This window comes from Anolis sagrei, chromosome 1 (genome assembly GCF_037176765.1).
Source record: "Anolis sagrei isolate rAnoSag1 chromosome 1, rAnoSag1.mat, whole genome shotgun sequence".
Lineage (NCBI taxonomy): Eukaryota > Metazoa > Chordata > Lepidosauria > Squamata > Dactyloidae > Anolis > Anolis sagrei.
This window is the reverse complement of record NC_090021.1, coordinates 168214998-168241543: the sequence shown is the minus strand read 5'-3', so window position 1 is coordinate 168241543 and position 26546 is coordinate 168214998. Positions and strand designations below refer to the sequence as shown.

General features: G+C 40.9%; 1 protein-coding gene and 2 non-coding genes across 3 annotated transcripts; all 3 read right to left on the bottom strand.

Moving 5' to 3' along the window:
- Nucleotides 1-14919: 14919 nt before the first annotated feature.
- Nucleotides 14920-26399, bottom strand: EEF1B2 (eukaryotic translation elongation factor 1 beta 2). Its single transcript, XM_060782881.2, has 6 exons — nucleotides 26251-26399; nucleotides 22274-22396; nucleotides 18586-18709; nucleotides 18187-18253; nucleotides 16083-16208; nucleotides 14920-15114 (listed from the first exon to the last, which is right to left on the bottom strand). The coding sequence occupies exons 1-6, from the start codon at nucleotides 26328-26330 to the stop codon at nucleotides 14960-14962; spliced, it is 675 nt and encodes a 224-aa protein (XP_060638864.1). The 5' UTR covers nucleotides 26331-26399; the 3' UTR covers nucleotides 14920-14959.
- Nucleotides 17773-17904, bottom strand: LOC132762265 (small nucleolar RNA SNORA41). Its single transcript, XR_009630151.2, has one exon. It is a non-coding gene; the product is annotated as a small nucleolar RNA SNORA41 (small nucleolar RNA).
- On the bottom strand, nucleotides 18329-18406 carry LOC132762255 (small nucleolar RNA SNORD51). Its single transcript, XR_009630141.2, has one exon. It is a non-coding gene; the product is annotated as a small nucleolar RNA SNORD51 (small nucleolar RNA).
- Nucleotides 26400-26546: the final 147 nt, after the last annotated feature.

Sequence of the window (26546 nt, the reverse complement as noted above, 5' to 3'; positions counted from 1 at the left end):
TGGGGGCGGGGGGCGCCAAAATACTGTTTGCTTACCATTGAAAATTACCTAGGGTCACCTCTGACAGTTGTGTTGTTAAAGTGCAAAGTATGGAACCCTGCACATACGGTCGGTCAATGCGACTTAAGCAACCTGTAGTCACTGAATTCTTGACCTCAGAATGTATCACCCAAAAGGAGATTCATCAGAGAATGCAAGCTTTTGATGGTGATTGTGTTGATGTGGATACAGTGCATCATTGGGCGAGTAAGTTTAAAGATGTCGAGGTGACACCTTCTGCTGTCAAGAATTCAGTGACTGCACCTTGCTTAAGTCGCATTGACCGACCATCTGCGCAGGGTTCCATACATCACACTTTAACAGCACAACCGTTCAATACTAAAGCTTCCCACCAAAATGGAACTGTAGAGGAGAGTCTACTGAACAAGCCAGTACCTGCTGCATACCAGTACTGCCAGCTGTTGAGGAGTTGCGATGGTGGAGGCATTACTTTTCATTCAAACCTCGTAATAATTCCCTTTTCCATTCTTAGCCTTCACTTCACTACTCTTTATGTGAGAGCTAAGGCAAACCAGTTCCAAGCCTCTCTAGGGGCCACATCAGTCCCTTCATATGAAACTGGAATGGAACAACAATACATCCTGTTTTAAGGGGGAAACACTTCACATTTTTTCCTTCTTAAATATAGGTGGGAAGGGTGTCTTGAATGATATAAAAATATCATTGGATATACACTTTCCCTATTTGCAAAACCTATGGGAGTATCTGGGAAATTGGGAGGGAGGGGGGTCCATGGCATTGAGAAAAATGCTTTTTGTGGGTAGCATGCAAATTTCAGGGTTTCAATCGCTGTTAAAAGTATAATCTCAAAATTCTTTCCCAGAAATTGAACTGTAAGTGTTCTGACAGTTCCCTGATCATACAGATCTAATCTTAATGTTCCCCCAGCAAAAGCAAGAGTATCCCTCTGGGCAGCTAAACCAGGAAACCCCAACTGGATGCCCCCCCCACGAGGGTCTTCCTCCAGGGGCAAACCAAGAATGGGCAACTTGAAAGTCCCTGAACAGATTCATAAGTGAAGTTGGCAGAGCAAAAGACTATGTGGCAAAATGGCACTACCTTGAAGAATCCTCCACCTTGTGCAACTGTGGAGCAGAACAAACAACTCAGCATCTGTATGCTTGTCCACAATGCCCTGCCTCATGCACAGAGGAAGAACTGTTTAAAGCTACAGACAATGCAGTCTCTGTTGCCTGTTTTTTGGTCAAAAAATATTTAACCGCTTGTGCTCCTATTTTTATCAGTTTTATACTTATTTATGCAATACTTCTGATACGAAATAAAGATCTAAACAGTGTTTATCACAAAATTATAGATTGTCCATTGGATGGAGATTCAAAGTTATAATTTCCTTGAGACTTAATTGCTCAGGTGTCTAGCCTTTCTCCTACCATTTTTTTGAAATAATGTAAAATTGTATTTGGGTTTCATGTGTAAAAAAAATACTTTATATAAATGTGTATGTTTGCATATATTCTATGTACTAATAAAGCACAAGCCAGATATCAAGAAAATAGCAACACGCATGACGGGTGAGCACAGGAGGCTGGGTGTTGTTTTCCTCTGTGTGAGCAAAGGGCAGTGTTTGGTTAACGTGTGAGTATGTAATGGGTTAAACAGCTTTCAATGTGTTCAATTTTTCAGTCACATAATACAAAGCAAGTCTGCATGAATAGGAAAACTGAGACTCATCTCATATCCACTGCTGGCTGTTCCACAACATTTGCCAATTTCTGGAGAATATTGTGTGTTTTTGTTTTTTAGGGTTTTTTTCAGGGTTAAACCAATTTTCCCCAGTCAAAGTCTACCCTGGAATTTCCAGCAAACTCTGGAGCACCCCACCTCTCCAGATCAATCTCGACATCAAGATTTGGATACTGGCACAATCATTCGTTCCTTGTGCTCATAAAAAAAGATTGACTCCCTCGTCTTGCTGGTTGTGTGGACAACTCTACCAATGTCAAAAAGGACCACTAATGATGGCCAGGAGCTTGCAATGACTTATGTGGTCCCCCTGGGAGTGGCAGTGGTGACATTGAGGATGAAATGGCAGTTCATAAAGGCCAATATGATCTCCATCTAGTTGGACATCAATGTGGAACAGATTCGGTCAGATGTGTCTGACCATTTATGTTCTAGCCTTGCTCCAGATTTTGCAGTGAGTGTAGACTCACCCATACTTTCTTACATAATCTTGTGATCTGCTTGGTTTTGAGTCCTTTGCCATGGAATCAATGGATTCACGTCATATAGCTTAGTTCATTTCCTCAAGGGATCTGTTTTTGTGTTGGGCTTTCTCCATGTTTTGTTCTATCACAGCAGCTTGGCTTGCTGCTGAGTTATCTTCTAAAGATTCAATGATTTAACATTTGGCCTAGAAAAGTATTTACCCCTAAGGTTTTGTGTTGATCCTATGACAAATTTGAAATTTCAGGCCCCTTCCACACAGCTGAATAAAATCCACATTGAACTGGATTGTATGGTAGTGTGGACTCAGATAATCCATTTCAAAGCAGATATTGTGGATTGTATGCCTTGATATTTTGGGTTATATGGCTGTGTGGAAAGGCCCCAAGTTATGTCACATTGATTGATACCTCACTTCTCACCCACATCTACTATAAATAAAGCTCACACAAGAGGAGATGATATCTATGTTTTATATTGTATGGGTTTTAGTGTTGTTAATTTCTTTGCGTCTCTTTTTGGAGAGATAAAGCAGGATATAAATAAATATAATAATATATAAAAACATTCACACCTAGCTCCAGCAGACAAGGGTTCTTTGTCCCACCCTGGTCATTCCATAGATATATAAACCCATTTTCCTAGTTCCAACAGACCTCACTACCTCTGAGGATGCTTTCCATAGATGCAGGCGAAACGTCAGGAGAGAATGCCTCTAGAACATGGCCATATAGCCCAAAAAAACCTACAACAACCCAATATAGTAGTAATAATTATGTGTTGGAGCCCCCGGTGGCACAGTGGGTTAAAGCGCTGAGCTGCTGAGCTTATTTATTATTATTATTATTATTATTAACTTTATTTGTACCCCGCTAACATCTCCGGAAGGACTCGATGCGACTTACAAAGGCCAAGGCCTCAATATAACAGATACACATAAACCATAAAGCAAATCAAAACATTAAAGCAATAACAGTAAACAGTAAAAACAGTACACATAGCACAATAAAACTAAGGCCTGGCCAAGTGTAATGGGTACAGATTAAAAAGTGCTGAGTATGCCAAGTGCAATATAAGGATTTTTGGATATGTGCAATGTGCGGACAATCTTAATCTCTAATAAAGTGCTTCTGGGACGTGTTGCTGGAGTTTCCTATTCTGGAAAGGCACACCGGAATAGCCAGGTCTCCAAGCAGTTCCTAAAGACTGCCAACGTAGGGGTTTGTCTGATGTCCTTGGGGAAGGAGTTCCAGAGTCAGGGGGCTACCACAGAGAAGGCCCTGTCCCTTGTCCCCACCAACCGCACTTGCAACGCAGGTGAGATCGTGAGCAAGGTCTCTCCGGATGAACGAAGGGAGCGTGCAGGTTCATAAACGGAGATGCGGTCACGCAGGTAGGCAGGTCCCAAACCATTTAGGGCTTTGTAGGTGAGCACCTGCACCTTGAATTGGGACCGAACATGAACGGCAGCCAGTGGAGCTCCTTGAACAGGAGGGTTGACCTCTCTCTGTAAGGAGCACCAGTTAACATCCTGGCCGCTGCCTGTTGGACTAGCTGAAATTTCCGAGCCGTTTTCAAGGGCAGCCCCACGTAGAGCACGTTACAGTAATCCAAACTAGAGGTGACCAAGGCATGGACCACCCTGGCCAGATCAGCCTTCATGAGGTACGGTCGCAGTTGGGGCACGAGTCTCAATTGTGCAAAAGCCTTCCCGGACACCGCCGACGCCTGAGCCCCAAGCGTAAGCTTTTTGACCGAAAGGTCGTAGGTTCGATTCTGGGGAGCAGCGTGAGCTTCTGCTGTCAGCCCCAGCTTCTGCCAACCTAGCAGTTCAAAAATATGCAAATATGAGTAGATCAATAGGTACCGCTCCAGCGGGAAGGTAACAGCGCTCCATGCAGTCATGCTGGCCACTTGACCTTGGAAGTGTCTTAGAAATTGAGATGTGCGCCACACCCCAGAGACTGGACAATGTCATGGGAAAACCTTTACCTTTACCTTAATTCTGTGTTTAAACTCAGTTACTCTGGTTGTCACATTTAGCTTGGTACTTGTTTTCCCTTCACACCCTGTTTTTCTTAGAGGAAAAAAATACACCCGCTCAATTTAGAGTTTAAATTTCAAACTTTGGAAAAAGCACTCTAGCGTCATAAGTGACAAAGTTCAATCCAATTTTGTTTTTGCAAGTGTGTGTGGCCTGGAGTTGACCAAAAAACAGCTGGCTTTAATGCCTGAAAAGCACTGTTTTTTCAAAAGCGAAATACTCACCAGGCTTATTGCTGAGAACTGAGAAAAGAATGATTGCATTATCTCAGGAGCTGGACTCGCTCCCTCACTAACTAGGGTTCATCTAACTAGCTACAAAATGCACTGTTGGAATTTGAAAGGCAAAATCGTGTCTTTTTGTCATTGGATTAATTAAAAAGTGTAAGAATGGAAAACAGTTTATCAAAGACCCCTCACCCTTAAGCCAAAATGAACTGGGGTCCATAATCTTCCTCATTCCAACCCCAAGATGTTTTAGACAACTGACCATATTGGCTGGGACTACTGGGAACTAAAATCCAAAACAGCTGAAATATCTGAAGTTGAGAAGAACAGTGTGTTGATAGTTCTATAACATATTCTTTGGGAACTGGATGAAATTTCTAATATCCAGGCCATCTGCCACTTTTAAAATTAATTATCCTCTTGGGTCAGCTACTACGATTTGGAGATAATACAAGAGGGGGATAAGTTATTCCAGATGTGATCAAAGTATTCTTGCATAATTCTTCTATGGCTTTATATTTGCGGTATTTAGGCTTAAAGTATAATGAATAGGCTTCTCTAGTTTGGTTCACTGTTCACCATGTTTACATGATACATGGCAAGAAAAAGGTAAAAAAGTATGGTACAGTTCAGTATGAAACAAAGATGACAATTTAAATTTCCCAACAGCATATTACTATTATGTTTTAGTAGTCAATGTTCCTAGAAGATAATAGCTACTAGTCATGCTATGTAAAACATGTGCCTCTCCATTGATCTCAGCCAACCTAGTCAGTGGTGACAGATGATGGGCGTTGAAGTCCCATTTGATTTGAAGCATGTTAGCTTGCAAATAGTCTCAACCATTCCATCTAGTTCAGTGTTTCTCAACCTTTGGGGTCGGGACCCCTGAGGGGGTCGCGAGGGGGTGTCAGAGGCGTTGCCAAAGATAATCAGAAAACACAATATTTTCTGTTGGTCATGGGGATTCCATGTCGGAAGTTTGACCCAATTCTATCATTGGTGGAGTTCAGAATGTTCTTTGATTGTAGTGAATTATAAATCTCAGCAACTACAACTCCCAAATGTCAAGGTCTATTTCCCCCCCCCAGACTCCGCCAGTGTTCACATTTGGGCATATTGAGTATTCATGCCAAGTTTGGCCCAGATCCATCATTGTGTGAGTCCACAGTGCTCTCTGAATATAGGTGAACTACAACTCCCAAACTCAAGGTCAATGCCCACCAAACCTTTCCAGTGTTTTCTGTTGGCATGGGAGTTCTGTGTGCCCAATTTGATTCAATTCCATCACTGGAGTTGTTCAAAATGCTCTTTGATTATAGGCGAACTATAAATCCCAGCAACTACAACTCCCAAATGACAAACTCAACCTCACCAGTATTCATATTTTGGCGTATTGAGTATTTGTGTCAAATTTGTTCCAGTGAATGAAAATACATACTGCATATCGGATATTTACATTATGATTTATAACAGTAGTAAAATGACTGTTATGAAGTAGCAAAGAAAGCAATGTTATGGTTGGGGGTCACCACAACATGAGGGACTGGATTCAGGGGTCACGGCATTAGGAAAGTTGAGAACCACTGATCTAGTTGAACATAAGCACTGAATTTTTGAGCAATATGGAATTCATTTTATTCAAAACATTGTAAGTACTAGGCATGTGTGATCCATTAAAATAGTTCTAAAGTACTTACAAAAATAGGGGGTGCTGGCGCTTCATTTCTAAAGTGTTTCTAAAGTTTCAGAAGTGAAAATTTCAGAACTCTAATGAGACTAACAAAATTTTGTAATTACTTTGTTAATGCCAATTGCAGATGTGCAATAAGGAAAACAACATTGTCAATGAGGAAACTTCAAGGATTTCGGTCTCCCTCATTTTAAAGCTATTGGGGTAGTTGCTCTAAAGGGCTGTCTAGCAGCCCCCCCCCCCCCCACACAGTGCCTTCCTTATGGCAATGGTCCAAAGTAAAATGAATGATTTAAAAACCACTTTATGTTCTCTTGGCTTTATCAAAGTTCCTTAATTCTTGCTTACTTTAGTCCTCTTTGCATATTCAATAATTGTATGTATGTATGTATGTATGTATGTATGTATTATTAGACTACCTCTAAACAGTGGCTGCTGCAGTGCCAGCTATCATTTGGGTCCTTCAGCCCTCATTTAGGTTCTGAGCAGAATTGCATTCTGGGAAATGTAGTTTACAGCAGGGCCTTTTGCCATTGGGGATCTTGCTTTTACAAAACTACATTTAAGATGGCTGTGTTCTCAATCTCCATTAAGTTTAGTCACACCCACAGCATTTTCCTTATGCTGACGATGAGGCAAAACTCCAAGGTAAAACAATTGCTTTTTAAGCACTTTATGTTATCTTGGCTTTACCAAAGTTGTGTGAATTTTAAATGCAACATAGCTACTTAGGAAGGAATCAAAACTTAAGAGTCAAAGCAATGAAAAGGTTCCATTTCTTAATGTTTGGTGTGTACCGCATGCGCATGTCGGAAGTTGCATCGAAAGTACAAAACATACGATTTACTTGCAAGTAACGAACACTCCTGATTCATTTGCCACATCTAGTATGCAATGATCTCAATTCCACAGATATATAAACCCATTTTCCTAGTTCCAACAGACCTCACAACCTCTGAGGATGCTTGACATAGATGCAGGCAAAATGTCAGGAGAGAATGCCTCTAGAACACGGCCATATAGCCCGAAAAAACCTACAACAACCCAGTGATTCTGGCCATGAAAGCCTTCGACAATACATTAGAGAAGTTTGTTTCCTCCATCCTTCCCCTGCCCTGTTATAATAAGAAGATTAATGACACTTTTGGCTAGAAGCTAGAAAGGATTTTTTGTCATTTCCATACAGCCACTTGTTTTATGCCTTTCTACTATACTGATCCCCTAAGCTTATGCAACAGGGCTGTTTAGCAGATGGCTAGAATATTTCCTTTCCATTTTCCCCTAGCCAGTGCTTGAGAAAGTGTTTATTGGTGCCTGGGAAAAAGAAATTGCTGAAGCAGAAGCCTTGCACCTGCTCTTCCATTTTTCTCAAGTCAGCACCTTTTTCAAGGAGGACATTTTCACTCCTTCAAATGATTTTCCCCTAAAAAAAAAAGAAAAAGACCCTGACATGCTTGCAGCACCGTGCAGACAATGACCAGCAAGTTAATATTTCACTTATAGTAGACAATGTATAGAGCCCTTCAGCCTTAGTAGGAATTATGAATTTTCAATTAAAACGGTCTAAGGACAGATCACAACTTATTGTACTGTTTAAAACTAATAATAATAATAATAATAATAATAATAATAATAATAATCAAAGTATGGATTGTCGATGTTGCAATCCCAGGTGACAGCAGGATTGAAGAGAAACAACTGGAAAATCTGACACGATTTGAGGATTTAAAGATCAAACTGCAAAGACTCTGGCACAAGCCAGTCAAGGTGGTCCCTGTGGTGATGGGCACACTGGGTGCAGTGCCTAAAGACCTTGGCCTGCACTTAAACACAATCAGTGCTGACAAGATTACCACCTGCCAGCTGCAAAAGGCCACCTAAATGCAAATATAAGATAAAGGCCCCGTCTACACTGCCATATAATCCAGATTATCAAAGCAGATAACTCACATTATATGGTTTAAACTGGATTATATGAGTCTACACTGCCATATAATCCAGTTCATATAATCTGGATTTTATATGGCAGTGTAGAAGGGGCCAAAGTCTTTGTTAACCCTTCCAGAGGCAAACCCAGCAAGTAGTGGTGCATTCAATAAGAATACTTCAGGCAATAATTCTAAGAAATTGGGAATGGGGAGAGTGACCAAAGTTTGCAAAAAATCAAAACAAAACAACCTTATGCACATTCCAGTAATTCTTTGAGCATTTAATCTAGTCTATGTCCAGTTCCTCCATGTCAGTTGGGTTGTGAATGTGTTCCAAGTCGCTGTCCAAGGTGCTGAAAACTTTAAGGATTTTGATCAGCACCTTTGATGGTTCCTTCAAGTTTCAAAATAAAACTTTGAATTGCTCCCCCTCCCTCCCCAGACACTGAAATTATCAATCTGCATTTGTGGTAGACCGCTGCATGGATTTTCATACCACAAACTATAGGTATGGAATTACATTTCAATGGTTCCTTGAGAGAAAAGAAAACCAACATAGTAAGCAGGGTCTGAGGCTGCAACTTGTCCCCCAATCTATTATTTTTTCTTTTGAAGTTTTTTAAAAAAGCATTTGAAATTCAATAATCACTTATAATCAATATCTTTTCAGGTATCTACATGTACCTAAGACAACCCAGAGAATTTAATTTTCAGAGGCTTCCTTGAATGAAGTACAAAATAGAGATATAAAATACGTTTATGTTCATTTTTTGCAGTATTTAACGGATGCAAGAACCTGTTATTTAGAAACAAACAAAAAAAGAACTCTCCATGGGATATAACTAGCTTTAACCAAGCACCTTATTGTTTTAAAAATATGTTAGGCCCAATTTCTGCCAACCTAGCAGTTCAAAAACATGCAAGTGTGAGTAGATCAATAGGTACCGCTCTGGCGGGAAGGTAATGGTGCTCCATGCAGTGATGCTGGCTGCATGACCTTGGAGGTGTCTACGGACAAAGCCAGCTCTTCCGCTTAGAAATGGAGATGAGTACCACCCCCCAAGAGTCAGACACAACTATACTTAATGTCAGGGGAAACCTTTACCTTATCCCAGATAGCCAGGTGGACAAAAACAGGGGACCACGACAACATGACATGTTGCAACACTCAGCCCTATTTCAAATGGAAGGCATTTTCTACACCTCAGAGACAATTGGGTTCAACCTATTGTTAGGAGCCCCCAGTGGCGCAGTAGGTTAAACCCTTGTGTCGGATTCGAACAGGTCGCAGGTTCGAATCCAGGGAGAGATGGATGAGCTCCCTCTATCAGCTCCAGCTCCTCATGCGGGGACATGAGAGAAGCCCCCCACAAGGATGACAAAACATCAAATCATCCGGGCGTCCCCTGGGCAACGTCCTTGCAGACGGCCAATTCTCTCACACCAGAAGCGACTTGCAGTTTCTTAGGTCGTTCCTGACACGACCAAAAAAAACCCTATTGTTACAAAACAGAGAGCTAGAAATTTGGATAAGCAAAAAGGTTAGGCTGTAAAGCCAGCCTTCTGACCATATGGAGATGTTTCTTATTTACTGCTGATGCTTCATTCTGTTTTCAAAGCAGCTGGGAAGGAGCTCTGTAGATGTATTTACTCAAGAGTTTCTTATAGCCTCATTCAGTTAACAGCAATTTAAAAACAAACAGCTTGATGAGCTTGCATTCCTAGTAGAGAAAGCTGTAACCAACAAATCTTGTTCACCCTGAAGGGCAAACAGATTTCAGAGTCTCCTTTAACACAGGATGGACACATACTGAGGGACCCAGACGCTCATGATGATGCACTTCCCATCTTACCCACACAAATGTTGTTGTGGGTCCCAGACACTTGCATTAAGTCCAGGTATGACCTTGCAAATACAGGTAAGTAAAAACAATGCATTTACATGATACTTGGGCCAATCTAGACATAGCATTCATGGAGAGAGGGAGCGAAATAGATCAGGACCTTGACCTGTAGGAAAATGGCTGCGGTCCTTATTCACACCCTTCATGCCCAATTGCTTTAAAAAAATTACGTTAAATGATACATACAATTAATGGGCATGGGCAATCCATGGTTCTAAAGTACTTGCAAAATTAGGGTGTGCTGGTGCTTTGCTTCTACAGTGTTGCTAAAGTTCTGGTGGTGAAAATTACAGAACTCTAACAAAAACTTTCAAAATTTTGTTATAAATGGCTGTTCTTAATTGGTTCTGTCATAAAAATCGCTAATAACAAAATAATAATGAAATTTTGAAAGTTTTGTTAAAGTTCTGAAATTTTCACCACCAGAAGTTTAGCAACACTGTAGAAGCAAAAGCACCAGCACCCCTAGTTTTGCAAGTACTTTGGAACCATGGATTGTCCATGCCTAACAATTAGTATCTATCTGTCCTTTGACCATTTTATCCCATCACTATCTTGAATTTTTAGAATCAGTTCCTCCCGTTTGTCCACTTTTGAGTCCCTACGTAGCTCTACTTCCTTCCTGTCCTTACCAGACTCCATTTATGAAATAGTAGAGCCAGACTTCAGAATTATGCAGTTAAAGTACTAACCGGCCCTAGAAGTTCCTTCTGCATAGTCTATATCATGGGTCCTCAAACTTTTTAAACTGCACATATCTTATTCATCGTGCAAAAAACACTTTAAAAATACAATAATTAAAATGAAGAATAATGTTATCAAATATAAACTTATTAGTATTTCAATGGGAAGTGTGGGCCTGCTTTTGGCTAATGAGATAGGATTGTCGTTGTTGTTTGCTTTCAAGTCATTTCAGACCCTGAGTGAGGGCCGGGTAAATGACCTTGGAGGGCCGTATCTGGCCCTAGGGCCTTAGTTTGAGGACCTCTGGTCTATATCTTTGGAAAACAGACTTCATTTCTTGATATTATTAGAATTAGGCAAATTCACTAATCTCTTTTGGTTCTATAGCAAACCAGTCAGAATATACACTTTTTCTTGCATTTATTTATTAAGGCTGAATATGATTTCAGATAACAGAATGATTAATATTTAATTGTGGGAGTCCCTACATATTTCACGGGAGCCCCCGGTGGTGCAGTGCGTTAAACCACTGAGTTGCTAAGCTTGATGACCGAAAGGTCACAGGTTCGAATCCGGGGAGCGGTGTGAGCTTCCGCTGTCAGCCCCAGCTTCTGCCAACCTAGCAGTTCGAAAACATGCAAGTGGGAAGGTAACGGCGCTCCATGCAGTCATGCTGGCCACATGACCTTGGAGATGTCTACAGACAATGCCGGCTCTTCGGCTTAGAAATGGAGATGAGCACACACCCCAAAATCGGACTTAATTAGAATTAATGTCAGGGGAACCTTTACCTAGCTCAGCACCTCAGAGTCAGTTACGACTTAACTTAATGTCAGGGGGAAACCTTCACTTACCTTCATATTTCATGTGCAGACAGTCCCAGAATTACAAACATACAAATTATAAACAACTTATAGTTAAGCAGGAAGTGAGAGAAATCTACCCCAGGAAGGAGTTATCATGGAGAAAAGGGGTCTCCACTGAAACCTTCTCACCATTCCTTGTTTCCACAAGTCACATTTTTCAAAATCCGATTATCACAGGGACAGAAAGCGAGGTGAAATCTTCTGAACAGGGGCACAGACTGCAAAACAAACACCACAGGGGTGTTACCCCTTCCCTATGCTATCCAAAGCTTTTATTATATATATATAGGAGTTCCACTTCAAAAATGTACCTGTTCCAACTTACATACAAATTCAAACCTACAGAAACCTATTTTGTTCATAACTTGGGGACTGCCTGTATATTGGCTGATTAAGGAAGCCAGAGGGGGTTTGGCAGGGTGGGTGAAGGTGATGGTTAATACCTCCTTACAGACAGGAGAGTTTCCAGCGAGCTTAAAGCAAGCTATTATAAAACCACTGTTGAAGAAACCATCACTGGACCCCACCCAATTCGACAACTATCGGCCAGTTTCCAATCTCCCCTATTTGGGCAAAGTCATGGAACGTGTGGTGGCGACACAACTCCAGGGGTTTCTGGTAGACACTGATTATCTTGATCCGGCACAGTCTGGCTTTAGGCCGGGACATGGAACTGAGACAGCCTTGGTCGCCTTGGTAGATGATCTGCGCAGGGAACTAGACAGGGGGAGTGTGTCCCTGTTGGTTCTGCTGGACCTCTCAGCGGCCTTCGATACCGTCGATCACAGTATCCTTCTGGGCTGCCTCATGGACATGGGGCTCGGGGGCACTGCTCTGCGGTGGCTCCGATCCTTCCTTGAGGGACAGACCCAGAAGGTGTTACTGGGTGACACCTGTTCGGCCCCACAACCGTTGTTGTGTGGAGTCCCACAGGGTTCTATCTTGTCCCCGATGTTATTTAACATCTACATGAAGCCACTGGGAGAGATCATTCGGAGTTTCGGACTAAGATGCTATCTCTACGCAGATGACGTCCAAATCTGTCACTCCTTCTCACCTGTCACCAAGGAGGCTGTCCAGACCTTGAACCGGTGTTTAGCCGCTGTATCGGCCTGGATGAGAGCTAACAAATTGAAACTGAATCCAGACAAGACAGAGGTCCTACTGGTCAGTCGGAAGGCCGAACAGGGTATAGGGTTACAGCCTGTGTTAGACGGGGTTACACTCCCCCTGAAGACGCAGGTTCGCAGCTTGGGAGTGATCCTGGACTCACCGCTGAGCCTGGAACCTCAGGTCTCAGCGGTGGCCGGGAGAGCTTTCGCACAATTAAAACTTGTGCGCCAGCTGCGCCCGTACCTTGGGAAGTCGGATCTGGCCACGGTGGTCCACGCTCTTGTCACATCCCGGCTGGATTACTGCAACGCACTCTACGTGGGGTTGCCTCTGAAGACTGCTCGGAAACTACAACTAATCCAGCGAGAAGCAGCCAGATTGCTCACCGGAGCGACGTACAGGGAGCACACCACCCCCCTGTTGCGTCAGCTCCACTGGCTGCCGATCCAATTCCGAGCAGAATTTAAAGTGCTGGTTTTGACCTATAAAACCCTATACGGTTCCGGCCCAGTGTATTTGTCCGAACGGATCTCCCTCTACATCCCACCTCGAAGTTTAAGATCTTCTGGGGAGGCCCTGCTCTCGACCCCGCCAGTCTCACAAGTGAGGCTGGCGGGGACGAGGAGCAGGGCCTTCTCAGTGGCGGCCCCCCGCCTGTGGAACTCACTCCCCGGGGAGATTAGATCGGCTTCTTCCCTCCTAGCATTTAGGAAAAAACTAAAGACCTGGATGTGGGACCAAGCTTTTGGTCACTCTGACAATTAACTCAAGGACCTGGCGATAGACAAAGATAATTGGAATAGAACGGATGTACGGCTCTGATATATGGACTCTGACATGAGATGGTTTTAGGTATTATGTTTTTATGATGTATTGATGTTTTAATCTGATTGTTGAATTGTGATATTGTTTGGATTACTTGTGTGTGTTTGGGCATCTAATTGTGCCCTCCCTGTAAGCCGCCCTGAGTCCCCCTCGGGGTGAGAAGGGCGGGGTATAAGTGAATGAAATAAAATAAATAAATATGTAGAACAGGATTAGTCATCCAAATGTCACTGTAAGATGGGGTGTGTCCAAACCATGGTAAACACCTTACCAAAAAAAAAACCAAAAAAAAAACAACCAAAAGCTGTAATATCTCAATACCTCTGAGGCATACAGGCAAATCTAGATTAGTCAAATCTGAGAGTGTGGTTTTGAATTTCCTGAATTCTAGCATACCTCACCATTCCAGTTTTTAACTTTCACACCGAGAAGGCATTTCAAGCCAGCAACAAGCTGAGCTGCTTCTCATTAGTTCTCCTTCATTAGGTAGCCCATAGGCTGTGAAAAGGCAGCATCATCTTTCAAAATATATTGTGCGAGTCTAAGACAACAACAGCAGGCATGCTATTAACACAGCTATCCAAGGTGGAATGGGAAGAGCAAAACTGTGAATCCGTCTCTATTTTGAAGCACCCACTCTGTTCATCATGAGGATCTCCCCACCTACAAATCCAGTGGGGAAGAAATTTCATACATCAGCAGCAAACTGACATAGATGAGGCCAATCATTGTTTCACCGGTGCCAGGAGATTGAAGAATGCTCTTGCTTTGGGACTGACATTTTTTGCAATGGAAGAGGTTCATAGAGAACTCTGGAAATTCCCTTTAGTATCAGTTCTTGGGAAATGAATTCGCTCTGCATCAGCACATGAGATGCTGAGCTAGGTAAAGGTTTCCCCTGACATTAATTCTAGTCCAGTCCGATTTTTGGGTGTGTGCTCATCTCCATTTCTAAGCTGAAGAGCCAGCATTGTCCATAGATGCCTCCAAGGTCATATGGCTGGCATGACTGCATTCCTGCTGGAGTGGGACCTATTGATCTACTCACATTTGTATGTTTTCCAACTGCTAGTTTGGCAGGAGCTAAGGCTAACAGTGGGAGCTCACCCCATCCTGTGGATTCAAATCACCAAATACAAAGTTCTGCAGCTGAGCGATTTAACTCATTACACCACAGCAGGCTGCATTAGCTGCTAATGGTGAGTTAGGACAGCACTCTAAGTGGTTTCTTGTAACAAAATATCCCTTTACAAGTAGAATGAAGTGCTTTCCTAATAACAGACACACCCTAACAGTTGAACACTAGTTTTGGAGAAGGGAGTATACACAACTTTGAAAGTCATTAAGAGTTTTTAAACAGTTTGTGGAAAAAGAAAACATTAACATGCTTGACTGTTTCAGCAATTTTATTCTGGGTGTGATGAGGACTTAAATTTTGTTGAAAGCAGCTACATCCATTGATTGTACGTAGTCTTCAAAAGCTGTAATCCTCTCTTCCAACATGTCAGTGCCAACTTTATCATCTTCAACCACACATTGAATTTGAAGCTTCTTGATTCCATAACCAACTGGAACCAGTTTGGCTTGAAAGAAATTAGAAAAACGATTAGAAGTGGTGTCCCACTCTTCCCATTTTTAAAAATATATTTTAATATGGTGCCCACTATGAATGGATGAGTGGATGCTGCCCGCTACAAGCTGGACTTCTGGTAGAGTCAAAGGCAGCAGATCTATCTGTTTTTCCCTCGCTATAGGTGGGACAAAGTTGGCATGTTTTAATTGCCCTCACTAGAGCAAAGTAAGAGGTCCTTCCAAGGAAATCTTTGGAAAAATCTCCATAGCTATGCTGCTACATTCCTATCTTTGGTCTATAAATGCCTTCCCGCCCCAACCTCCATCCTGGTATTTGCTGCCTTTTTCCTTTGAAAAGGTTTGGTAGAGGCTCCTTCTTTGGAAGCTTTTAAACAGAGGCTGGATGGTCATCTGTCAGGGGTGCTTTGAATGCAATTTTCCTGCTTCTTGGCAGGGAGTTGGACTGGATGGCCCATGAGGTCTCTTCCAACTCTAGGATTCTAAGATGTCTATTTGAGAAGAACCAAAACTATCAATTCAAACTTAATGTATTTTTGAAGGCTTTCATGACTGGAATCACTGGGATGTTGTGGAAACCACACAGCATCCCAATTCTAGCTTAGTTTCTTAAACCTTCCACAAGAGAGCCAATGGGATGGACACTCCAGAAATCCCTTCCCTTGCAGGTATCTCACTGTCAAATGCAGATGGAGTATAGTTGAGGAGTGATTGACAGAAGCCACTGGGATTCTGCATTTCATTCCAGTGTTGATGGAACTCCATCAAAACACAACTCTCAGCCAAATTCAGAGCAGAAAAACGTAACCATTTCCTTTATTCACAGGAATGGCTAAACAAGTTCCACTGTTTTGTGAACTGGAGACAAAGTGTATCCACCACGTTTGTGAGATTTCAACTGAAAAATAATTTTTGCTCTGTCCCTAAACTACGATACGTCCAGCACCAGTCCAATACTTACAGGATCCCCAAACCAGGCCATCAGCCTGGATGCTTCTGACACACTCCTCCAATTTGGCCATGTCTGTCTCATCATCCCATGGCTTCACATCCAACAAAAGGGATGACTTTGCTATGAGTGCTGGCTCTAGAAAAAACAATAACAAAGAATAGTTCACTGAAAACAGGACAGAGTATTCCAATAAAAACTAGGAACCCAATGAAAATAATATTGTTGAAAATGTCCATGTGGATTTGAGGTAAAGCATCTAAATGTTGACCATATTTCAGGACATTAGGAGTGCAGCCTACTAGAATAAATGCTTAAGTACCCTTGAACTCTAAACCTGTCTTAAATTATATTTTACTAGACCACACGTGTCAAACTCAAGGCCTGTGAAACAAATCTGGCTCGCCATGTCATTGTATGTGGCCTTCCAGATGCCGAACTGCAATCCTGTGTTCCTCATCATTAGATATCATGACTAGAGCTGATGGGAGTTGGGATACAGTAACATCTGGAAGGCTCCTGTTTGCTCTATTTAGTCAGGATAATGGAGTTTGAATTTAGATATAGGGCTTGTAGATGTCTCACTTCAAAATGCCCTTCAACATTTCTCCAACAATGTCTGGGGACCCAAACTGGATAAAAACTAGAACACAGCGTCCAACATTTTTTTAAAAAAATTATAGCTGTCCTTCTGTAATCATGGGTTCTCCATCCATGGATTCAACGGCCCTTTGAAGGCAACTGAATTATTATTTTATAATTGTTATTATTTACTATATTTATATACCACATTTCTCACCTCTTTTGTGGGGGGGGGGGGGGCTCAAGGTGGTTTACAACATACTAATTGCAAAAATTCAAGACCAACAAACGGAACTCAAAGAAAACATAATAACTAATTACTACATATAACTATTAACTTAAAATCAATTAAAACCATTTAAACATAAAACATACTGTATATACTCGAGTATAAGCCTAGTTTTTCAGTCCTTTTTTTAGGCTGAAAAATGTCTCCCCCAGCTTATACTCGAGTCAATATTATTTATTATTTTACTTTGTTGTTGTTACTATTATTACATTTATTATTTTATTGTTATTATTACATTTATTGTTTTACTCTATTGTTGTTATTACGTTTGTTATTTTACTCTAGTATTATTATTTTACTCAATTTATTATTATTGGAGGACATGTAAGCATATTTACATTGAAGGTTAGAATAATGGTTTAATCAGTTGGACAGTGTCTTATCTTGAATTACAGTTTTATGTAAATATTCAAAAACATTGAACCCACTGATGCATAAATTAATAAAACTTTTATTGGTATTAATATAAACCCTAATATAATATAAACCTAATATAATTTTATTGGCTGCTGCATTTCCCACTCTCGGCTTATCCTCAAGTCAATACATTTTCCCAGTTTTTTGTGGTAAAATTAGGTGCCTCGGGTTATATTCGGGTCGGCTTATACTCAAGTATATACGGTACATAAAATTTAAGAATTCAGACAAAACATAGGATCATTTTAGTATAAACATTAAAATCCCATGATCCAGAAATCATATACCAGAGCCACTCCGAATTGTCATTGCAGATATTTCTTAATTATTCTTAAGGCTGATGTGGCCCTAGATAAAAATGAGCCTGACACCCCTGTACGAGACTATGAAAAGAAAAAAAAATGCAAGAGAGGCTTTTGTCCGTTACATGCCAATTATCTCCACCTATTTGAAAGGAGAATCAAAGACATGTAACTGCTGATCTCCCACAGCTGGAATACTGCAATTGCTACAATACTGAACAGTTGCAGGCCAGTAGCCGTGGAATCCTGCATGAATTACAACCAGAAGTCAGTATTTCACCATTAGCAGCAAAATATCACATCAGTTTCTCTACATTACGTTCTACTACTTTCATATCACTGCCAGTAAGTAGTACTGGTTAAAACTAGGACTTTAAACTTCAGATTGATTAAGAATCCACTTCTAACATATGCTAGCAGCAGTAGACAGCAGTAATGTGTACGACAAATTTAATTCACAATGCAGTAAATAATTACATTTCAAAGTGAGCCAATTTAAAGACCACCAAAGAGCAGATTAACATACTTTTGGATTTCTTTGATTCATACTGAGCAAGTCGCTCCTCTCTTAATCTTTTTGCTTCTTCGCTTTCCTGTAGGATAAGACATAGAATAGAATATATTAAAATAATACAAAGCAACTGGTTTCTGTATAAGGATTAACCCAATAGATCATTCAGAAAAAAACAAATCATCACATTTTCAGCCGAAAGATGGTGATTTGGTTTTGTTCATCATGTCACCAGTGAAGGTTTCGAAAAAAGCTGCTCTTGAAATTTGTCATTACAAATCCTGTCTCTCCAAACAGTCCCATTTCAAAATAGTGTGGAGTAGAACATATTCTACCATACTACTCCACTAAGCTCATGTTGCTATTTGCATAATCTCTGCAAGCAAAATTTAACAGGAAATGGATTTGAGGTACCTCCTCTTCATCTGAGCCAAAGAGATCAATGTCATCGTCGTCTTTGTTGTCTCCAGTGGCACCTGTTGTGTCTTCAACATCTGCAGGGCCGTATTTCCCCAAAGGCTTCTTCACTCCAGGCAAGCTAGAGAAAACACAGTACTTCATTATTTATAGGGCCCTCCTACTAATCACCTACACTCCACACTTATTTGCAAGAGAGCAATCCCAGTTTTGCCAGTCAATTAACAGGAGATGCCACTTAACTATGCTGACATTTCAGAGGAAAGATACCAGATGCCAGTTGCGAAGGCACCTGCTGCCCAGCAGGCTCCCTGCTATATGCATAAACACCGGGGACAAGGCATACATTTCAAGTAGAACAGACAGGAAGGAGGGGAGGGAGGGAAGGAGGAAGGGAGCAGAGTGCACAGCTCCAGACTTCAGCTTGTCTACAATCATAGAATCATAGAGTTGGAAGATTCCACTGCTGCATAGATCTCACAGATAGGAAGTTCCTCCTAATTTTCAGGTGGAATCTCCTTTCCTGTACTTTGAAGATATTGTTCCATGTCCTAGTCTCCAGGGCAGTAGAAAACAAGCTTGCTCCCTCCTCCCCATGACTTCCCCTCACATATTTATACATGGACATCATATCTCATTTCAGCCTTCTCTTCTTCAGGCTAAACATGTCCAGCTCTTTAAGCCGTTCCTCATAAGGCTTGTTCTACAGACCCTTGATCATCTTTAGTCACTCTTCTCTGGACACATTCCAGCTTTTCAACATCTCCCTTCAATTGCGGTGCCCAGAATTGGACAGCTGTGGTCTGAACAAGGCAGAACAGAGGGGTAGCATGACTTCCCTGGATCTAGGCACTAAACTTCCTCTATTTATACAGGCCAAAATCCCATTGGCTCTATAGCCACCACATCACATTGCTGGCCCATGTTTAACTTGTTGTCCACAAGGACTCCAAGATCTTTTTCACACAAATGTAAAGGCACACTACAATTAAGTAGTGCATTAGAAGGGAAAGATTCTAGATCAACCTTTGCCTGTTATGCTGCTTTTCTTTTTGGAAGGGAATCATTAACTTCAGGGAACAAATCAATAAGATTAGTTCCTGGTCTATAATGCAAAGAGGCCATTCTACCAAGTCAATGTATGGCATATAACAGATCAGGCCTACAACAAAATATTTAACTATGCAATACCAATTTATTCGCTGACATATATAACAGTTATGAATAATACAAATACTAATACTATCAATTTTAATGGTTTAATAACTGGTCTGCCAGAAAACACATTACTCTCTAGTTAGTATGTTCATTTTTTTTCATTTGCATCCTGTATTACTCAAAAGGAGATCAAAATCATGTACATGCCTTTCCCCACGTGGATTGACAGATAGCTTCACATCTAAGTGGGAATTTGAATCTGAAGGAGGATCTGCATTGATAAAAGTAATGCTGTTTGACTTCAAGTGCTATTGCTCAATGCTATGGAGCCCTGGGAGTTGTAGTTTGTTGGGGCACCAACATTGACAGAAAAAAAGCTAAAAGGAAATGTGGAGTTCTAGCCTTAAGATCTACCCATTGGTATAGAGAGAGGAAGAAAATGAAGAATATTTTGGCACATTTAATGCTGACCAGATCTATTTTATCATGAACTCCTGTCGATAATAATGCCACTATAATTTATAAGAGTACAATACGCAAGCTTTAGATAGATGAAGAAGGTAGCCATGTGATTTAGGATTACATTCATTGGTAAAATGAACATATCTATGACTCTCCCTAATGGCCTCAAAATGGTGTACAAGGCTCTCTTCTTTCTTACTTTCCTCTGAATAACCCTCTGAAGTATGTCAGTTTGAGTGAGTGACTGGCCTTCTCTCAACCTAAAAAAAACACAACTCAAAGAGGACCAGGGTTTGGCTCTCCAAAACCCAGCCCAACCACCATTTGTAAGCAGGAATCTCTTATATCAAAGGTTCTTGGAACAACGGGCCTTTGCTTGCTGAGCTTCTTGAGTGGAGTGCAAAATATATTTTTCTTCATTTTCCTTCTTGATAGTTTGCAAACCTGAACATGAACATGCATACACAGCCAATTTAAATCAGTCAAAGGATGTGTTTTAGGAAAGTTTCAAAATCTTGCCAGTTTTGAGAAATTTTACCAAGAACTAACTGCTCTCTATAAGTTCCCACAACTGAATAGAACTGAATGTCTTGGCACAAGTTTAGGATTTGCTTAGAAACTTCAAAAATAAACTTGTCTTGAATGTAAAATCATGAGGTTTTACATTCAAATGTGATACAGGAATAGCTCCACCTGGTGCTTTAAAGCACAAACTAGAACACAACACTGAGTTCATTATAAAGCCATGTAATTATTTTTCAGCCTGGTTAATAGTTGAGCAGATTTTAGGTGGTGTGAAATGCTGAGGTGAACTCTCAGCCACTCTTGTATTGTGCTTATTAAGAATGTAAACAAGAACTACTTTTACAATGTTAAATACAGAGAAGAGACACTGTATGTGAACTACTTTTCTTTAGAATGACATCAATTTCCATAAATAGCCTTTGTTTTTCAAAAGAACAATAATATTTTTTGAAAAAGGAATATAGTGGCTTTCACAATCATCCCTACAGAAAACCATGACAGCCACCTTAGCTTTAGTTTTTAATATCAAGGTATTAAAGACATAGAACAGGTTATGATTGGAACATTGACCAAACCAGCATAGCTGGTCCCTTCTGTTCCATACAGAAACAAGAGAAAGTCCAGAGCAGAGAAGACATAGCATTCACATAATATAGAGGTCTGATCTTCCATCAGTTCTCAGTTGGCAAAAACAATGATTTTACTGCAGGCATGGCAAACTCCCACAATTCCTAACAGCCTATGCCTGGTTTACTGGATAGTATGTTTTGCAGATGTATTTAAAATGTGGCAGTAAATACTTACTAGGCCTTTCTATGTCTTCAAATTTATTGGAGCCTGATTTAAGATGCCTAAATCGTCTGTGCTTCTTGTAAATTTCACACACATGAACATACAGAAATTGTGCATACATGGAAAATATATATCACATGCTAACATCCACATTTGCTGGGTTGAGGGGTGAAGGACCCTTGCAATGCAGGAAAATCACAAATAAAGATACAATTTTTTCCCTAAGAGAATACCGTTCTAGAAATCCTGATGTCATCTATCATGTTTCTGGTCAGTACTAATCACACAGACACATTTGAGAACTTAGAAATTCATAGAGATTATTTTCATCAAGAATCAAACCCACAAAAATCACAAATTCACAAATGTGGAGGCCTGACTGCATCTCATGAAACTTTAGAAACTTAACAATGTTGAAATGTTATAATTTAAGTATTGCATTTATGATGCTGCAAACTGATGTATAAAGCAATGCCTTTAACAAAATGGGACCTTTTTTTCCCTTCACATTATCAACTGCTGTTGATAGTGTCTTTCCAGACAAACAATTATTGAAAATAGGTTAAAATCTAAGGTTTTTGTGAGGTCTGGAACATAAATAATAAACAGAACACACATAGGCCCCTTCCACACAGCTGAATAAAATTCCACATTTTCTGCCTTGATATTCTGGGTTATATTGCTTTGCAGAAGGGCCTATATAAAACACAGAAATTTAAAGAAAACCAGTCCACCAAATTAGTCCTACCTTGCTTTTTGTTTTTCATACGATTTAATATGATTGTACCACCGGAGGGCATGGAAAAGCTCAGGGGGCGGAGAAACACCAACTGCTTCAAAGACTGCAACATCTGCCTGGGATGGGACATATCTACAAGAAAACAAATGTACTTTAGTATAATTTTTATTTAGTATGACAACTCAGAGCCAACCATTCAAGCTTTTATCCAAACAGCATCTACATTCCTTGACATTTCAGGAGGCACACTAGTGGTATGATACAATGATAGTGTAAATAAGTCTTTTGGCCTTTCTCAAAGTATCTTCTGTAATTCTATTCAAATTTTAAAAAGCTCTGTAATAAGGCACAATTTTGTTCTGGATGAGGAAATGCGCACCATGCCTGAAGATTGGTGTTAGACTGGCTAGAGGTGATATGAATTGGAGTTCAACATGAATTGGAGTCCTGACCTAACCCCAAGGTAAAAACATCATTCTTTCTGAAGTACTTCCAAATTACTTGTCTTCTGTATTGTTCATACATGCTTTAGATCAGCGGTCCTCAAAGTAAGGCCCGGGGCCGGATGCGGCCCTCCAAGGTCATTTACCCAGCCCTTGCTTAGGGTCAACCTAAGTCTTAAACGACTTGAAAGCACACAACAACAACAATCCTATCTCATCAGCCAAAAGCAGACTTACACTTCCCATTGAAATACTAATAAGTTTATATTTGTTAAAATTGTTTTTCATTTTAATTATTGTATTGTTTAAGTGTTTTTTTTGCACTACAAATAAGGTATGTGCAGTGTGCATAGGAATTCATTCGTGGGTTTTTTTCTCAAATTATAGTCTGGCCTTCCAATAGTTTGAGGGACCTGGCCCTGTTTAAAAAGTTTGAGGACCCCTGCTTTAGATCATCTGGTTTATTTTGTTTTTTGGATTACACTATGTAATAAAATTTTTGAAAAATCTGTTCTTGGTTTGAAAGTGTTACTTTCTGTTTAACTGTGCGGTACTCACTTTGAAAGTAGTTGTTATACTCTGGAAACTTTATTTTTGTGGCTGTTGCAAACTACGTTGCATTAGTTGAGACTCAATGAGATATTCATTGAAAAACTAGAGCAAAATGGTGCTGAAGGATGTCCACCAAAAACAACCAGTTTTTGTAGTTTAAATAAATTTTCCCTGTTTTTATGGTAGACCCAATTAGGAAATGACATTTATAACTCAGGAACAAGAATGTTACACAGTGTTACTATTTCTTGATTTTCCTAGCCATGGCATTTGGGAGATCTGGGAGCTGCAATCCAAAGTAGCTTTCCCAATTTGTGTTGCAATTGACAGATGGATTTTAATTAGCAATGAATGTGATAAAGATATACGAGCAAAAAAATATATCCACTGCTTTCTATGGGAGAAAGGAACACCCCAAACAAAATGATCATGAACAAATGTCCTAGGCCAGGGGTCCTCAAACTAAGGCCTGGAGGCTGGATATGGCCCTCCAAGGTCATTTACCTGGCCCTTGCTCAGGGTCAATCTAAGTTTGTTACGACTTGAAGGCACACCACAACAATCCTATCTCATCAGCCAAAAGCAGGCCCACACTTCCCACTGAAATACTAATAAGTTTATATTTATTAAAATTGTTCTTCATTTTAATTATTGTATTGTTTTAAAGTGTTTTTGCACTACAAATAAGGTATGTGCAGTGTGCATAGGAATCCATTCATGTTTTTTTCAAATTATAATCCGGCCCTCCGGACCCAGCCCTCTGTTTAAAGAAATTTGTGGAGCCCTGCCCTAGACAAACCCAGGAAAGAAACAAATCTGGGCTACAAAGATGATGCAGAGTTTAATATGGGTCTGTTAACTGCTGTTAAGGCAACTTTGACTTATGACCTAAGAATCAGCAATCAGCAAGTCACCCTCTTACTAGTAGCCCTCTTAAGGTCTTGTAGACTCAAGACTTTCTTCACTGAAGCGTAATGTGGCCTTCCTTTATTCCAGGCATGTTAGGAATTGTGGAAGTTGGAAGTCCAAAACATCTGAAGGGCTGAAGTTTGTCCCCTGCCTGCTCTATTCCCACTGCGTTCTATCTTCCCAAGCCTTACTGTCTCTTTTAGCAAGCCATGTCTTTTTATGTTCTATGTACCACAGTCTCAGTTTAATCATCTTGGCTCCAAAGTTCAGGCTTGATTTGATCTAGGATATGTCTTTCTGGCGAATCCAGTGCTCACAGAATTCTAAGAAAAATAAATCTGGGGTATATAGACCAATGGTCTGTGGGTCTGTCTTAATATGAGAATGTAATCCAAACCATTATGAAAAAAGGCATAACTAACTACTAACTGTGAAGGGGGGGATAACTTGGAGGTCACCATCAGTAGAAGTCTACTTGGCAGCAGTTAATGAAGGCCTTACTAAGACCCCATCTACACTGCCATATAATCCAGTTTCTGGATCCAGATTATCTGCTTCGAACTGTATTATATAGCAGTGTAGACTCATATAATCGAGGTCAAAGCAGATAATCTGGATTTAGAAATTAGATCATATGACAGTGTAGATCCAACCTAAGCAGCAGGAGGTACCTGATGCGAATAAGCACAAACCATGAACTCATCTCGTGAGAGGATTTTTGTTCCTGGGTTATAAATATAATTTCCTATTTGGTTCTATTATAAAAACATAGGTATTAAACTGCAAAACTTTGTTTTTGTGGGTCATTCTACAGCACATTTGCAGAGTTTCAATACCTTGTAGTAGAGTCTCAACAAATTCAACATAGGGTTGTTGTAGGTTTTTTCGGGCTATATGGCCATGTTCTAGAGGCATTCTCTCCTGATGTTTTGCCTGCATCTATGGCAAGCATCCTCAGAGGTAGTGAGGTGAGGTAGTGAAGATGCTTGCCATAGATGCAGGCGAAACGTCAGGAGAGAATGCCTCTAGACCATGGCCATATAGCCCGAAAAAACCTACAACAACCCAGTGATTCTGGCCATGAAAGCCTTTGACAATAAATTCAACATAGTTTGTGGCAGCCACAAAAATGAAGTTTCTGGAGAATTATAAGAATTACTTTCAAAGTAAGTACTGCACAATTAAACAGGAAGTAACACTTTCAAGGCCTTCGCAGAGGGAGCAGCAAGGAAAAACCTGCTTTTTGCAATCTGAGGCCCTTCCACACAGTCATATAACCCAGAATATCAAGGCAGACAATCCACAATATCTGCTTTGAATTATATTACGAGTCCACACTGCTATATTATCCAGTTCAATGTGAATTTTACACATCTGTGTGGAAGGAGCTTTAGAAAGAAAAACTAGTGACACAGCCTTTGGTCCCTTCTACGCTGCTATATAAAATCCAATTTCCTGCTTTGGATCGGATTAATGGGTAGTGTACACTGATAATTCAGTTCAAAGCAGATGTGAATCAAAATATTTATTTCGGTCATTGACCAGCACAGGAAATAGTGTCACATTTCCATACAAACCTGGCATGTTTGGTACATTAAAATATAAATATTACGAAAAACACAATATGGGTGAGGGAGCAGAAGGGGAAACGGGGTAAAAACATACAATGCCCAGATCCATCACCAAATTGTAGATACAGAGAAGATGATTACTGGACACACAGATGTGAATCGTCTTTGATAATGTGGATTATATGGCTGTCTAGAAGGAGCCTTACTGTAGCCTTGGCTTCTTCCACAAAGCTGAAGAAAATCCCACATTATCTGCTTTGAACTGGGATATATGGCAGTGTGGACTCAGATAACCCAGTTCAAAGCAGACATTGTGAGATTTCCTGCTTGGATATACTGGGTTATATGGCTGCGTGGAAGGGCCCTCAGAGTGCCGGGGCCTCCCCAAACTACAGATGCCCGGATGCTGTAGGCTTGAGCCATGGCGGTTGAAAGTGGCGCCGGGTGGCCTTTCTTCCTCGCTTCAAAGCCTCCCTGGAAGCGGGCGAGAGGGAGAAGGCGGCCAGCTCACCCCTCGATGTAGCTCTTGTCCGCTAAGAAGTTGTTGAGGAGCTGGAGGCCAGCGGGAGATTTCAAGTCCCCGAAACCCATGGCGGCGAGAGACAGACAGAGAGAGAGACACGTTGTCGTCGCCGCCGCACGAAAAGGCCGCGCCTCTTTCCGGCGACGCTTATATAGTCTGCGCGTGACGTATCCTTCCGCCGCGGAAGACGATTTCTGAGGCAATCTTCCCAAGGTTCCGAGGCCACGCCCCCTTTCGCGGCATCGGAACGTCTCCTTGACTTGCCCCCCGCCCGGATGTGACGT

Excerpts from the sequence above, each read along its gene's own strand:
- EEF1B2 (XM_060782881.2), bottom strand. The coding sequence starts at position 26,330 with ATGGGTTTCGGGGACTTGAAATCTCCCGCTGGCCTCCAGCTCCTCAAC. Across the intron at positions 18,710-22,273 it reads TATGAAAAACAAAAAGCAAG|CTTGCCTGGAGTGAAGAAGC; the intron begins GTAGGACTAATT and ends TGTTTTCTCTAG. Across the intron at positions 15,115-16,082 it reads TGGCCTGGTTTGGGGATCCT|CCAAACTGGTTCCAGTTGGT; the intron begins GTAAGTATTGGA and ends ATTTCTTTCAAG.